The sequence below is a fragment of the Mercenaria mercenaria genome, chromosome 13 (genome assembly GCF_021730395.1).
Source record: "Mercenaria mercenaria strain notata chromosome 13, MADL_Memer_1, whole genome shotgun sequence".
Lineage (NCBI taxonomy): Eukaryota > Metazoa > Mollusca > Bivalvia > Venerida > Veneridae > Mercenaria > Mercenaria mercenaria.
The window spans coordinates 27,123,545-27,140,210 of NC_069373.1; the positions used below are offsets into that span (position 1 = coordinate 27,123,545).

The 16,666-nt window shown below is 37.9% G+C and overlaps 1 protein-coding gene across 8 annotated transcripts in view; it reads right to left on the reverse strand.

Moving 5' to 3' along the window:
* The window catches only part of LOC123529246 (molybdate-anion transporter-like), a 172,472-nt gene that overhangs the window by 67,969 nt on the left and 87,837 nt on the right, over positions 1-16,666 (reverse strand). For all 8 annotated transcript variants that reach the window (XR_008366701.1, XR_006682089.2, XR_006682088.2 and 5 more), the window contains exons 6-8: positions 15,961-16,097; positions 11,105-11,295; positions 1,003-1,073 (exon numbers count right to left, since the gene is read on the reverse strand). Coding sequence is in view for 5 of the 8 variants with exons in the window: in XM_045309485.2 (XP_045165420.1) it covers positions 1,003-1,073; positions 11,105-11,295; positions 15,961-16,097 (399 nt within the window). In the remaining 3 variants the exon portion in view is untranslated. The remainder of the gene's footprint in view (positions 1-1,002; positions 1,074-11,104; positions 11,296-15,960; positions 16,098-16,666) is intronic.

Genomic DNA, 16,666 nt, shown 5'->3' on the forward strand with positions numbered 1-16,666 from the left:
CCAAGATCTTATGGTGACACAAGTTTTGTGCAAGTTTGATTAAATTAAAATCATAAATGAAGCTGCTATTGTGCAGACAAGGTCAAAATAGCTAATTCCGGCCCTATCAGGGGCCATAACTCTGGAACCCATAATGGGATCTGGCCAGTTCAAAACAGGAACCGAGATCTTATGGTGATACAAGTTGTGTGCGAGTTTGGTTAAAATAAAATCATAAATGAAACCACTATCGTGCAGACAAGAAATTGTTGACAGATGCACGGACGGACGCACGCATGTCCGGACGGACGGACTGACGACGGACGAAGGGTGATCACAAAAGCTCACCTTGTCACTATGTGACAGGTGAGCTAATAAATCGACAAGGGCATTCACTAATGCAGTGTTACATATAAGCGGTCTTGTACGTTTTGTCTCCCTTGAATTGAAAAAAAAATCGAGAAGCAGTACCCGCTCCCCTTTCATTTTAAATAAATTTTATGTTTTTTTTATTAAATTTTGCTTAGTGTGTCTACAGGACATGCTGATATAAACTTCCTGTGAAGTAACTGACAGCAAGGTGTTTTCTGGCCACTAGTCACTATTGTAGTATTCAACACATGGCCAAGCAAATGATGCAGACATCGATTCTTTTTGTAAAAACAGTATTTTACCAATATATAAACCAACTTTTCTTTTGCCTGTGAGGTATGAATAAAAAAGAAAACTGTCAGTTCCAGGGGTCTGTACGATTATTATATGAGTCCCAATTGGTACCACTAAAAATGTCCGGTATATGTTCCTATCCGGTGACTGGTTTGGTACCCAGTATGCTTTTAACAAAAATAATTTTAATTATGATACCAAGATTTCCTACACAACATTTACCAAATTTATAATGTATGTGTATTATCAAAAGCTATTAACAATGACTGCCAGCAATATCACACAAATGGAGAGCAAGTCCAATGAACATACTGCTGACACTTAAAATTATAATTATTACTGTTATATCCTACTTACCTCATAAAAGATTCAGGAGTAGTACATTTCGACAACAACTTGAAAAGTGATGACCCTATCATAATTGATACCTGGAAAAACATACAACTGTATCACAGAACATTATAAGAGACCAAATGAAAAACAAGAGCTAGTAGAACACGAAATGCCCCCCTTGATGCATTCAGTAAATGCACAAGGAACAGAAATTATTTGGTCACTGTACACAAAAGTTCTACTGTTCTGGGTCAATGTGACCTTGACCTTTGACCTATTGACCTCAAAATCAATAGGGGTCGTCTGCTGGTTATGATCAACCTCCCTACTAAGTTTCGAGATCCTAGGCCCAAGCGTTCTTGACATACCATCCGGAAACTGTTTAACTGTTCTGGGTCAATGTGACCTTGACCTTTGACCTACTGACCTCAAAATCAATAGGGCTCATCTGCTGATCATGATCAATTTCCCTATTAAGTTTCATGATCCTAGGCTCAAGCGTTCTCAAGTTATCGTATGGAAACAGTTTAACTCTTCAGGGTCCCTGTGACCTTAACCTTTGACCTACTGACCTCAGAATCAATAGGGGTCATCTGCTTGTTATGACCAACCTCCCTATCATCTTTCATGATCCTAGGCCAAAGCGTTCTCAAGTTATCGTCCGGAAACAGTTTAACTGTTCTGGGTAACTGTGACCTTGACCTTTGGCCTACTCATCTCAAAATCAATAGGGGTCATCTGCTGGTTATGAACAACCTCCCTATCAACTTTTATGATCCTAGACCTAAGCGTTCTTCAGTTATCATCGGGAAAACGTATAACTGTTCCGGGTCACTGTGACCTTGACCTTTGACCTACTGACTTCAAAATGAATATGGGTCATCTCCTGCTCATGACAAACCTCCCTATCAACTTTCATGATCCTAGGCCCAAGCATTCTTGAGTTATCATCTGGACACCGTTTAACTGTTCCAGGTCACTGTAACCTTGACCTCTGACCTATTGACCTCAAAATCAATAGGAGTCGTCTGCTGGTCATGATCAACCTCCCTATTAAGTTTCGAGATCCTAGGCCCAAGCATTCTTGACATATCATCCGGAAACCGTTTAAATGTTCTGGGTCACTGTGACCTTGACCTTTGACCTACTGATCTCAAAATCAATAGGGGTCATCTGCTGATCATGCTCAACTTACCTATCAAGTTAAAATCTAAAACCTGGATGCTAAACAGTAACACACAAAATAAAACTGCTGTCAGCTCCAAATGCAAAAAAGATCCCAAATGAAGTATCAGTCTATCAATCCCACCTGTGCTTATGAATATATCAAAACTTTGTCATTTACTCCCACTGATAAAGCATTATATCCCAAGTTAGGGTATTTTAAGGAGTACACAAAATTAAATACGACAAACTCAAACTAGAAAAAAATTTAGTAACCCAAATATGATTCCTAGAGAAGAATACTGAAATGATACGGATGGTCAGCTCGCTAAATTTTGTAACTAAAAATAGATCGCTATTTTGGAATTCCAACTGTAGTATTTAAGAAATACTTTGCATAAAAAAAAAGCAGCGTTGTGTCAGCTGCCATTTCTTTAAAATACCCGTGTTTAATTTTAGCTAGTATCTTTTGTTTTTAGCTAGTGAACAAAAAAAGACACTAGCTAACTTTAGTTAGTAGGAAATATTGTTAAATTTGACCCCTGTCATTGTTACTCTGGGTCCTTATCTATCAACATTACTCTGGATCCTTATCTATCAACATTACTTTTCTCAACCAAAATTACTATCAGAAAATACTGTCTACCAAAATTCTTTAAATTTCCTAAATATACAGGCTATTAATGTACCGGGTATGTCATTAACTTTACTTACACTATTTTGTTTGTTTATACACGTATATAATTCTATTTCATTTCATATTGCTTTCGTTTGTTATGTTTTTTTGTAATATTTTCTCTCATTATTCTTTATAAATCATGTTTATTATACTTGTACATATTTATGCAGTGGACCATATTGTAAATCGGCTCTTCCAAATATGTCATCCACTATAAATAAAGTCGTTACTTACTTACTTACTTACTCTGGGTCCTTATCTATCAACATTACTCTGGGTCCCTATCTATCAACATTAATCCAGGTCCTTATCTATCAATTCTCTGGGTTCCTGTCTATCAACATTACCCTGGGTCCTTATCTATCAACTTACTCTGGGTCCTTCTCTATCAACATTACTCTGAGCCCTTATCTATCAACATTACTCTGGGTCCTTATTAATCAACTTACTCTGGGTCTGTGGCTACAACATTACTCCAAGTCCTTATCTATCAACATTATTCTTGGTCCTTATCTATCAACATTACTCTGGGTCTTTATCTATCAACATTACTCAGAGTCTTTATCTATCAACATTACTCTGGGTCTTCATCTATCAACATTACTCTGAGTCCCTATCTATCAACATTACTCTGATATATCAACATTACTCTGAGTCCTCATCAATCAACATTTCTCTGGGGCCTTATCTATCAACATTACTCTGGGTCCTTATCATCTATCCACATTTCTTGGAGTCCATATCTATCAACAATACACTGGGTCTTTATCTACCAACATTACTCTGAGTCCTTATCTATCAACATTACTATGTGTCCTTATCAATCAACATTACTCTGAGTCCTTATCTATCAACATAAATCTGGGTCTTTATCTATCAACATTACTCTGGGTCCTTATCTATCAACATTACTCTGGGTCTTTATCTATCAACATTACTCTGAGTCCTTATCTATCAACATTACTCTGAGTCCTTATTCTATCAACATTACTCTGGGTCTTTATCTATCAACATTACTCTGGGTCTTTATCTACCAACATTACTCTGAGTCCTTTTCTATCAACATTACTCTGAGTCCTTATCTATCAACATTACTCTGGGTTCTTATCTATCAACATTACTCTGAGTCCTTATCTATCAACATTACTCTGGGTCCTTATCTATCAACATTACTCTGAGTCCTTATCTATCAACATTACTCTGGGTCTTTATCTATCAACATTACTCTGCGTCCTTATCTATCAACATTACTCTGAGTCCTTATCTATCAACATTACTCTGGGTCTTTATCTATCAACATTACTCTGGGTCCTTATCTATCAATATTACTCTGGGTTTTTATCTATCAACATTACTCTGCATCCTTATCTATCAACATTACTCTGAGTCCCTATCTATCAACATTACTCTGGGTCTTTATCTATCAACATTACTCTGGGTTTTTATCTATCAACATTACTCTGGGTCCTTATCTATCAACATTACTCTGGGTCTTTATCAATCAACATTACTCTGATATATCAACATTACTCGGAGTCCTCATCAATCAACATTACTCTGGGGCCTTATCTATCAACATTACTCTGGGTCCTTATCTATCAACATTACACTTAATCTATCAATATTACTCTGGGTCTTTATCTACCAACATTACTCTGTATCTATCAACATTACTCTGGGGCCTTATCTATGAACATTACTCTGGGTCCTTATCTATCAACATTACTCTGGGTCTTTATCTATCAACTTTACTCTGAGTCCTTATCTATCAACATTACTCTGGGTCTTTATCTATCAACATTACTCTGGGTCTTTATCTATCAACATTACTCTGGGTCCTTATCTATCAACATTACTCTGAGTCTTTATCTATCATCATTACTCTTTATCTATCAACATTACTCTTTATCTATCAACATTACTCTGGGTCTTTATCTATCAACATTACTCTGAGTCCTTATCTATCAACATTACTCTGAGTCTTTATCTATCATCATTACTCTTTATCTATCAACATTACTCTTTATCTATCAACATTACTCTGAGTCCTTATCTATCAACATTACTCTAGGTTTTATCTATCAACATTACTCTGGGTCTTTATCTATCAACATGACTCTGGGTCCTTATCTATCAACATTACTCTGGGTCTTTATCTATCAACATTACTCTTTATCTATCAACATTACTCTGGGTCTTTATCTATCAACATTACTCTGGGTCTTTATCTACCAACATTACTCTGCGTCCTTATCTATCAACATTACTCTGAGTCCTTATCTATCAACATTACTCTGGGTCTTTATCTATCAACATTACTCTTTATCTATCAACATTACTCTGGGTCTTCATCTATGAACATTACTCTTTATCTATCAACATTACTCTGGGTCTTTATCTATCAACATTACTCTGGGTCTTTATCTACCAACATTACTCTGCGTCCTCATCTATCAACATTACTCTGAGTCCTTATCTATCAACATTACTCTGAGTCCTTATCTATCAACATAAATCTGGGTCTTTATCTATCAACATTGCTCTGGGTCTTTATCTATCAACATTACTCTGGGTCTTTATCTATCAACATTACTCTGAGTCCTTATCTATCAACATTACTCTGGGTCTTTATCTATCAACATTACTCTGGGTCTTTATCTATCAACATTACTCTTTATCTATCAACATTACTCTGGGTCTTTATCTATCAACATTACTCTGGGTATTTATCTACCAACATTACTCTGCGTCCTTATCTATCAACATTACTCTGAGTCCTTATCTATCAACATTACTCTGGGTCTTTATCTATCAACATTACTCTTTATCTATCAACATTACTCTGGGTCTTTATCTATCAACATTACTCTTTATCTATCAACATTACTCTGGGTCTTTATCTATCAACATTACTCTGGGTCTTTATCTACCAACATTACTCTGCGTCCTTATCTATCAACATTACTCTGAGACCTTATCTATCAACATTACTCTGAGTCCTTATCTATCAACATAAATCTGCGACTTTATCTATCAACATTGCTCTGGGTCTTTATCTATCAACATTACTCTGGGTCTTTATCTATCAACATTACTCTGAGTCCTTATCTATCAACATTACTCTGGGTCTTTATCTATCAACATTACTCTGGGTCTTAATCTATCAACATTACTCTGGGTCTTTATCTATCAACATTACTCTGGGTCTTTATCTATCAACATTACTCTGGGTCTTAATCTATCAACATTACTCTGAGTCCTTATCTATCAACATTACTCTGGGTCTTTATCTATCAACATTACTCTTTATCTATCAACATTACTCTGGGTCTTTATCTATCAACATTACTCTTTATCTATCAACATTACTCTGGGTTTTTATCTATCAACATTACTCTGAGTCCTTATCTATCAACATTACTCTGAGTCCTTACTCTGAGTCCTTATCTATCAACATTACTCTGAGTCCTTATCTATCAACATTACTCTGGGTCTTTATCTATCAACATTACTCTGAGTCCTTATCTATCAACATTACTCTGAGTCCTTATCTATCAACATTACTCAGGGTCTTTATCTATCAACATTACTCTGGGTCTTTATCTATCAACATTACTCTGGGTCTTAATCTATCAACATTACTCTGATATATCAACATTACTCTGGGTCCTTATCTATCAACATTACTCTGAGTCCTTATCTATCAACATTACTCTGAGTCCTTATCTACCAACATTACTCTGGGTCTTTATCTATCAACATTACTCTGGGTCTTTATCTACCAACATTACTCTGGGTCTTTATCTACCAACATTACTCTGGGGCCTTATCTATCAACATTACTCTGGGGCCTTATCTATCAACATTACTCTGGGTCCTGATCTATCAACATTACTCTGGGTCTTTATCTATCAACTTTACTCTTGAGTCCTTATCTATCAACATTACTCTGGGTCTTTATCTATCAACATTACTCTTTATCTATCAACATTACTCTGGGTCCTTATCTATCAACATTACTCTGAGTCCTTATCTATCAACATTACTCTGAGTCCTTATCTATCAACGTTATCTATTACTGAACCAGAAAATGCTGAAAATATGCATAATAAGACATGGCATTGGTCATTCCTGTAAGGTTTGGTGGAAATTTGTCACAATATGTAAGAGAAATGGCTAAAACATCATAAAATGTGACGAATAAAGGGCCATACACTAAACTAGAAATCACTGAACCAGAACAAGCTGATGATATGTATATATCTAGTCTTGGCACAGGTCACTTCTGTAAGGTTTGCTGGAAAAATGCCCATTAACATAAGAGAAGTTGCCAAAACATCATAAAATTTGATGATTCAACAGCCTTAGCCCCAATGAAAATCAGAAATGATGACAATATGCACAATGGGGCTTGGCACTGATCACTCCTTTAAGATTTGATGTAAAATCTGCCCAATAAGAGAAGTGGCCAAAACATCATAACATTTTATGAATCATGGGCCATAACTTCGCTGAAAATCATACAACCAAAAAATGCCAACAAGAGCGCCGCCAAGCGGGGCAATATACGCCCGAAGGGTTACATCAGAGGATGGGAGCAAAATTTAAAGAACTTGACTGTTGAAGCCCAAAGGACAGGAACAACAAAGGGAAGAAATTAAAACAAGAGGACCATGATGGTCCTGAATCGCTCACCTCTTTCCACATGACCCAGTTTTGAGTATGACGTCGTTTTTTCTATTATTTGACATAGTGACCTAGTTTTTGAGCTCATGTGACCCAGTTTTGAACTTGATCTAGATATTATCAAGATAAAAATTCTGACCAATTTTCATGAAGATCCATTGAAAAATATGGTCTCTAGAGAGGTCAAAATATTTTAATAATTTTAGACCTAATGACCTAGTTTTTGACTGCAGTTGACCCAGTTTCAAACTTGACCTAGATATCATCAAGATGAACATTCAGACCAACTTTCATACAGATCCCATGAAAAGTATGGCCTCTAGAGAGGTCACAAGGTTTTTTTATTATTTGACCTACTGACCTAGTTTTTTAGACACGTGACCCAGTTTCAAACTTGACCTAGATATCATCAAGGTGAACATTCTGACCAATTTTTATGGAGATCCATTCACAAGTATGGTCTCTAGAGAGGTCACAAGGTTTTTCTATTTTTAGACCTAATGACCTAGTTTTTGACCGCACATGACCCAGTTTTGAACTTGACCTAGATATCATCAAGATGAACATTCAGACCAATTTTCATACAGATCCCATGAAAAATATGGCCTTTAGAGAGGTCACAAGGTTTTTCTATTATTTGACCTACTGACCTAGTTTTTGACGGCACGTGACCCACTTTCAAATTTGACCTAGATATCATCAAGATGAATATTCAGGCCAATTTTCATACAGATCCCATGAAAAATATGGCCTCTAGAGAGGTCACAAGATTTTTCTATTATTTGACCTACTGACCTAGTTTTTGACCGCACATGACCCACTTTCGAACTTGACCTAGATATCATCAAGGTGAACATTCTGACCAATTTTCATGAAGATCTCATGAAATATATGGCCTCTAGAGAGGTCACAAAGTTTTTCTATTTTTAGACCTACTGACCTAGTTTTTGACCGCACATGACCCAGTTTTGAACTTGACCTAGATATCATCAAGATGAACATTCAGACCAATTTTCATACAGATCCCATGAAAAATATGGCCTCTAGAGAGGTCACAAGGTTTTTCTATTATTTGACCTACTGACCTAGTTTTTGAAGGCAGGTGACCCAGTTTCGAACTTGACCTAGATATTATCAAGATGAACATTCTGACCAATTTTCATGAAGATCTTGTGAAATATATGGCCTCTAGAGAGGTCACAAGGTTTTTCTATTTTTAGACCTACTGACCTAGTTTTTGATGGCACGTGACCCAGTTTCGAACTTGACCTAGATATCATCAAGGTGAACATTCAGACCAAGTTTCATGAAGATCTTGTGAAATATATGGCCTCTAGAGAGGTCACAAGGTTTTTCTATTTTTAGACCTACTGACCTAGTTTTTGATGGCACGTGACCCAGTTTCGAACTTGACCTAGATATCATCAAGATGAACATTCAGACCAACTTTCATAAAGATCCCATGAAAAATGTGACCTCTAGAGTGGTCACAAGCAAAAGTTTACGGACGCACGCACGCACGGACGCACGGACTGACGACGGACGACGGACACTGCGCTATCACAAAAGCTCACCTTGTCACTTTGTGACAAGTGAGCTAAAAAAAAATTTTAAGTCCACAAAAAAATCCTTACCAGCTACAGGTATGTCAAAATATACCTAAAAATTGGAGGTACCATCCATGTTGTACCACAGAAAAGTGGTCTCGGTTTTCCCTACGTCCGATAATAAAAAAGTTTCAAAATAAGCTATTTATAGTTACATAAAAGGGAAGTAATTCAAAACAAGAAGCTGCATTCAATAAACGCTTGATGCCCCCGGTGGCATCCTTGTCGATAAAAAGCAACCTAAGTCCAAAATGAGGTCAAGGTCAAACTGCGGTCAGGTGAGGTCTGAAGATGAGGAATAGTCACAGTTTACATCTGCATTATAGTATCAAGTCATTCTAGTAAGGGGTATTGATGCTAGACGAAACGGTCCCATTTGGTTAACCAAGAGATGGCCCATATAAAGCAACCTAAGTCCAAAATGAGGTCAAGGTCAAGGTCAAACTGAGGTCAGGTGATGTCTGAAGATGAGGAATGGTCTCAGGTTACATCTGCATTAGTATCAAGTCATTCTAGTAAGGGGTATTAATGCTAGACGAAACGGTCCCATTTGGTTAAACAAGAGATGGCCCATATAAAGCAACCTAAGTCCAAAATGAGGTCAAGGTCAAGGTCAAACTGAGGTCAGGTGATGTCTGAAGATAAGGAATGGTCACAGGTTACATCTGCATTATAGTATCAAGTCATTCTAGTAAGGGGTATTGATGCTAGACAAAACGGTGCCATTTGGTTAACCAAGAGATGGCCCATATAAAGCAACCCAAGTCCAAAATGAGGTCAAGGTCAAGGTCAAACTGAGGTCAGGTGATGTCTGAAGATGAGGAATGGTCTCAGGTTACATCTGCATTAGTATCAAGTCATTCTAGTAAGGGGTATTGATGCTAGACGAAACGGTCCCATTTGGTTAACCAAGAGATGGCCCATATAAAGCAACCTTAGTCCAAAATGAGGTCATGGTCAAGGTCAAACTGAAGTCAGGTGATGTCTGAAGATAAGGAATGGTCACAGGTTACATCTGCATTAGTATCAAGTCATTCTAGTAAGGGATATTGATGCTAGACGAAACGGTCCCATTTGGTTAACCTCGTATGGACGGACGAACGGACGTACAGACGGACGGACAGGACAATCACTATATGCCTCCCGCATCAGTAGATGCCGGGGGCATAAAAATGTTATTGTAAGTGAAAAAGAAGGGAACTGCCAAATAAAAACAAGAGCACTGCAATGCAGAGCAATATACACAAAGCTAAGTCATATACAACCTTTGACCCCTAAGTTTGACCTTGACCTTGAAGCTAGTCATCCGAAGCATGCGCTCTGCATGTTGTCTCAGTGAGGTGAACATCTGTGCCAAGTTTCTTTGAAATCCTTCAAGCAGTTCAAGAGTTACAGAGCAGACACAAAACAAACTGATATGACCTTTGACCCCTTAGTGTGACCTTGACCTTGAAGAGAGACATCCAAAACATGCGCTCTGCATGTCGTCTCGGTGTGGTGAACATTTGTGTCAAGTGTCTTTGAAATCCTTTAAGGGGTTCAAGAGTTACAGAACGAAATTGCTAATGGACGGACAGACACTGGGGGTATAACATAATACGTCCCTTCGGGCGTATAATAACATGCGTAACTAGGCTAGGCAATGATCACTCTTGTGAAGTTTGGTTAACTCAATCCAGTGGTGTCGGAGAAATTGTAAGGACAAACTTGACATACAGGCGACAACACTACATCAATATGTCTCCCCCACTTCGTGTGGGAGACATGATATTTTCTAATGTTTACTCTCTACTGCTTTGTACCAAACAATCATCAAAGGTAGTCCACTTATTGTCATTGTTGTTAAGCAGCCTTCTTGTCATTTACTTTGCATTTTAAATATAATTTTCTGCAGAAGGTGTCATCTGAAATATTGTTTTGCTCTTTAAACACTTCAATAAAGTTATAGTCATTTTTGAAACTGAGTATTTTTGAGTACTCTGAAGCTTACCATAAAACCAGCGAATATGTGGCCATGAGGTATAGTAGGTGTATGTTCTTCTGTGTCCAGCAGGTCACGTGCTGTATGTGGTGGGCTTATTGGGGTTGGCGGGGTCAGTGCAGGAGTCCACTCTAACACAAACACATACATAGAACCTTCAAACAGGGACTGGATCAGGCCCAGACATAAAACTTTGTAATCTGTGAAGAAGAATAACTTACTTATAAAATACAGCAAACAAAACAGATCGAGTTGTGTGTCTGATTTTATGCTATACCCATTTGAAAAAATTGGGCATCATGCAATAATTCATAATTGGTATCCATGGGAAAACCACAATTTTGATGACATTTTCAGGACTAGACGATAACTTTATTTAACAAGAGGACCATGATGGTCCTGAATCGCTCACCTCTTCCAACATGACCAAGTTTGGTGTATGACGTCGTTTTTTCTATTATTTGACATAGTGACCTAGTTTTTGAGCTCATGTGACCCAGTTTTGAACTTGATCTAGATATTATCAAGATAAAAACTCTGACCAATTTTTAAGAAGATCCATTGAAAAATATGGTCTCTAGAGAGGTCACAAGGTTTTCTATTATTTGACCTATTGACCTAGTTTTCGAAGGTACGTGACCCTGTTTTGAATTTTACCTAGATATCATCAAGGTGAACATTCTCACTAATTTTCATGAAGATCTCATGAAAAATATGGCCTCTAGAGAGGTCACAAGGTTTTGAGGTCACAAAGTTTTTCTATTTTTATACCTACTGGCCTAGTTTTTGACCGCATGTGACCCAGTTTCGAAACCTGACCTAGATATCATCAAGGTGAACATTCAGATCAATTTTCATGAAGATCCATTGAAAAATATGGCCTCTAGAGGGGTCAAAAGATTTTACTAATTTTAGACCTACTGGCCTAGTTTTTGACCGCAGTTGACCCAGTTTCAAACTTGACCTAGATATTATCAAGATGAATATTCAGACCAACTTTCATACAGATCCCATGAAAAGTATGGCCTCTAGAGAGGTCAAAAGGTTTTTTTATTATTTGACCTACTGACCTAGTTGTTTAAGGTACGTGACCCAGTTTCAAACTTGACCTAGATATTATCAAGGTGAACATTCTGACCAATTTTTATGGAGATCCATTCACAAGTATGGCCTCTAGAGAGGTCACAAGGTTTTTCTATTTTTAGACCTACTGACCTAGTTTTTGACCGCACTTGACCCAGTTTCGAACTTGATCTAGATATCATCAAGATGAACATTCAGACCAACTTTCATACAGATCCCATGAAAAATATGGCCTTTAGAGAGGTCACAAGGTTTTTCTATTATTTGACCTACTGACCTAGTTTTTGAAGGCACGTGATCCACTTTCGAAACTGACCTAGATATCATCAAGATGAACATTCAGACCAACTTTCATACAGATCCCATGAAAAATATGGCCTCTAGAGAGGTCACAAGGTTTTTCTATTATTTGACCTACTGACCTAGATTTTGATGGCACGTGACCCACTTTCGAACTTGACCTAGATATCATCAAGGTGAACATTCTGACCAATTTTCATGAAGATCTCATGAAATATATGGCCTCTAGGGAGGTCACAAGGTTTTTCTATTTTTAGACCTACTGACCTAGTTTTTGACCGCACGTGACCCAGTTTCGAACTTGACCTAGATATCATCAAGATGAACATTCAGACCAACTTTCATACAGATCCCATGAAAAATGTGGCCTTTAGAGAGGTCACAAGGTTTTTTTATTATTTGACCTACTGACCTAGTTTTTGATGGCACGTGACCCAGTTTTAAACTTGACCTAGATATCATCAAGATGAACGTTCTGACCAATTTTCATGAAGATCTTGTGAAATATATGGCCTCTAGAGAGGTCCCAAGGTTTTTCTATTTTTAGACCTACTGACCTAGTTTTTGATGGCACGTGACCCAGTTTCAAACTTGACCTAGATATCATCAAGGTGAACATTCTGACCAATTTTCATGAAGATCTTGTGAAATATATGGCCTCTAGAGAGGTCACAAAGTTTTTCTATTTTTAGACCTACTGACCTAGTTTTTGATGGCACGTGACCCAGTTTCGAACTTGACCTAGATATCATCAAGATGAACATTCTGACCAACTTTCATAAAGATCCCATGAAAAATGTGACCTCTAGAGTGGTCACAAAGCAAAAGTTTACGGACGCACGCACGCACGGACGACGGACGACGGACACCGCGCGATCACAAAAGCTCACCTTGTCACTTTGTGACAGGTGAGCTAATAAAGATTTTAATGAAACTTTTAGAAGTCATAAATAACAAGAGGACCATGATGGTCCTGAATTGCTCACCTATCCCCACATGACCCAGTGTTGAACTGAGTATGACCTCGTTATTTCTATTATTTGACATAGTGACCTAGTTTTTGAGCACAAGTGACCTAGATATCATCAAGATAAAAAATTCTGACCAATTTTCATGAAGATCAATTGAAAAATATGGCCTCTAGAGAGGTTACAAGGTTTTTCTATTATTTGACCTAATGACCTAGTTTTTGGAGGCACGTGACCCACTTTTAAATTTGACCTAGATATCATCAAGCTGAACATTCTCACCAATTTTCATGAAGATCTCGTGAAAAATATGGCCTCTAGAGAGGTCACAAGGTTTTTCTATTTTTTCGACCTACTGACCTAGTTTTTGACCGCACATGACCCAGTTACGAACCTGACCTAGATATCATCAAGCTGAACATTCTCACCAGTTTTCATGAAGATCCATTGAGAAATATGGCCTCTAGAGAGGTCACAAGGTTTTTTCTATTTTTAGACCTACTGACCTAGTTTTTGACCCCACGTGACCCAGTTTTCGAACCTGACCTAGATATCATCAAGGTGAACATTCTGACCAATATCATGAAGATCTCATGAAAAATATGGCCTCTAGAGAGGTCACAAGGTTTTTCTATTTTTAGATCTACTGACCTATTTCTTAACCCAATGTGACCCAGTTTCGAACTTGATCTAGATATCATCAAGGTAAACATTCTGACCAATTTTCCTGAAGATCCATTGAAAAATATGGCCTCTAGAGAGGTCACAAGGTTTTTCTATTTTTAGACCTACTGACCTAGTTTTTGACCGCACATGACCCAGTTTCGAACTTGACCTAGATATCATCAAGCTGAACATTCTGACCAATTTTCATGAAGATCCATTGAGAAATATGGCCTCTAGAGAGGTCACAAGGATTTTCTATTTTTAGACCTACTGACCTAGTTTTTGACCGCACGTGACCCAGTTTTGAACTTGACCTAGATATCATCAAGCTGAACATTCTGACCAATATTCATGAAGATCTCATGAAAAATATGGCCTCTAGAGAGGTCACAAGGTTTTTCTATTTTTAGACCTACTGACCTAGTTTTTGAACCCACGTGACCCAGTTTCGAACTTGACCTAGATATCATCAAGGTGAACATTCTGACCAATTTTCATGAAGATCTTGTGAAATATATGGCCTCTAGAGAGGTCACAAGGTTTTTCTATTTTTAGACCTACTGACCTAGTTTTTGATGGCACATGACCCAGTTTCGAACTTGACCTAGATATCATCAAGGTGAACATTCTGACCAACTTTCATAAAGATCCCATGAAAAATGTGACCTCTAGAGTGGTCACAAGCAAAAGTTTACGGACGGACGGATGCACGCACGCACGCACGCACGGACGGACGGACGACGGACGCCGCGCGATCACAAAAGCTCACCTTGTCACTTTGTGACAGGTGAGCTAAAAATGAACAATATTGTGAAACAAGAGCTGTCTCTGTAGGATGACACATGCCCCCGATGGCACTTTGAATGAATAGTTATGGCCGATGTTAGAGTTTAGGACCTTTGACCTACAGAGCTGGGTCTTGCGCACGGCACGTCGCCTTACTGTGTCACACATTCATGTGTAGTTATTTTAAAATCCATGCATGAATGACAAAGATATGGACCGGACACGCCCATCAATGCACTATCATGAAAAATGACCTTTAACGTCTAAGTGTGACCTTGACCTTTGAGCTACGGACCTGGGTCTTGCGTGCGACACGTCGTCTTACTGTGGTACACATTCATGCCAAGTTATTTGAAAATCCATCCATGGATGACAAAGATATGGATTGGACACGCCCATCAATGCACTATCTTTTAACGTCTAAGTGTGACCTTGACCTTTGAGCTACAGACCTGGGTCTTGCGCGCGACACGTCGTCTTACTGTGGTACACATTCATGCCAAGTTATTTGAAAATCCATCCATCGATGACAAAGATATGGACCGGACACGAAAATTGCGGACAGACTGACAGACCGACAGACCGACAGATGGTTCAAAAACTATATGCCTCCCTTCGGGGGCATAAAAATAAAGTAATAGATCTGTTTGCTTGTTATCAAGATATCTGCCCATGAATTTCTTCGCAGGTTGCCATTAATTTTTAAAATGAATTTCATCTGAGTATTTGTTTTGAAAAACAGAATATCATCTGACTTTTATGGTAACTTCAGTAACTTTTTAAATACAGCAGCTGTTAATCAGTTACCATTCCTCCTAACTTTCAAAACTTTCGTGAAGCCATCAAGTAACAATACATTAATTTTCCACCTGCGTATTAATCACTTTTCTAACAATACCACCTTAGATTTCTCCTGATATCAATCAAAATATCAAAGGTACAGAGTCTGAAACCCAAGAAGGTTATAATCTCAGCTCAATTTAGGTCAAAAAAGGTTACAAAAAAGTTTGCTTGAATCTTAATCATGAGCTTAACTCAATTTTGAACATAAAACTGGTATACCAGATTTAATAGCCTGAACTGCATTTTGCATGGATTGTCCAATATGGATAGTTTTGTCACCATAGTTTTCAGGCCATGTACAGACAACAAGACCACACATTAGCATCAGCACAGTCAGTGAAACATCAAATGGTGCTCTGAAAAAATTGAAACCATCACACTTAAGCAAATAGTAAATATTCATCCAAAACCAATCTTGCACTCAGTCAGGAAATAATTTAACCCTCAAGTACTTCTGATACAACTGAAACAATAAACAAGAGGGCCATGATGGCCCTCTTTTGCTCACCTGAGTTAAATTGCTTGCTTGAACAAATTTCTTTGCTAAAGCTTTAACAAGAGGGTCATGATGACCCTGGATCGCTCACCAGAGTAATATGAGCTACATGTTTCAAATGTCAAACTGATGATTTTTAGAAATTTTTTGGAAGATTTTCCAATGTACAATCAAGTAACCCCATGGGGCGGGGCCAATTTTACCCCGGGGGTCATGATTTGAACAAAGTTTGAAGAAGTCTACTAGGCAATGTTACATATCAAATATCTAAGACCTAGGCCTTCTGGTTTATTTTTAGCAAATTATGAAGATTTCCCTATGTACAATCAAGTAACCCCTGGGCCTGGGTCAATTTGACCCTGAGGGGTCAAGATTTGAACATAGTTTGTAGAGGTCTACTAGGCAATGTTACATACCAAATATCTAAGC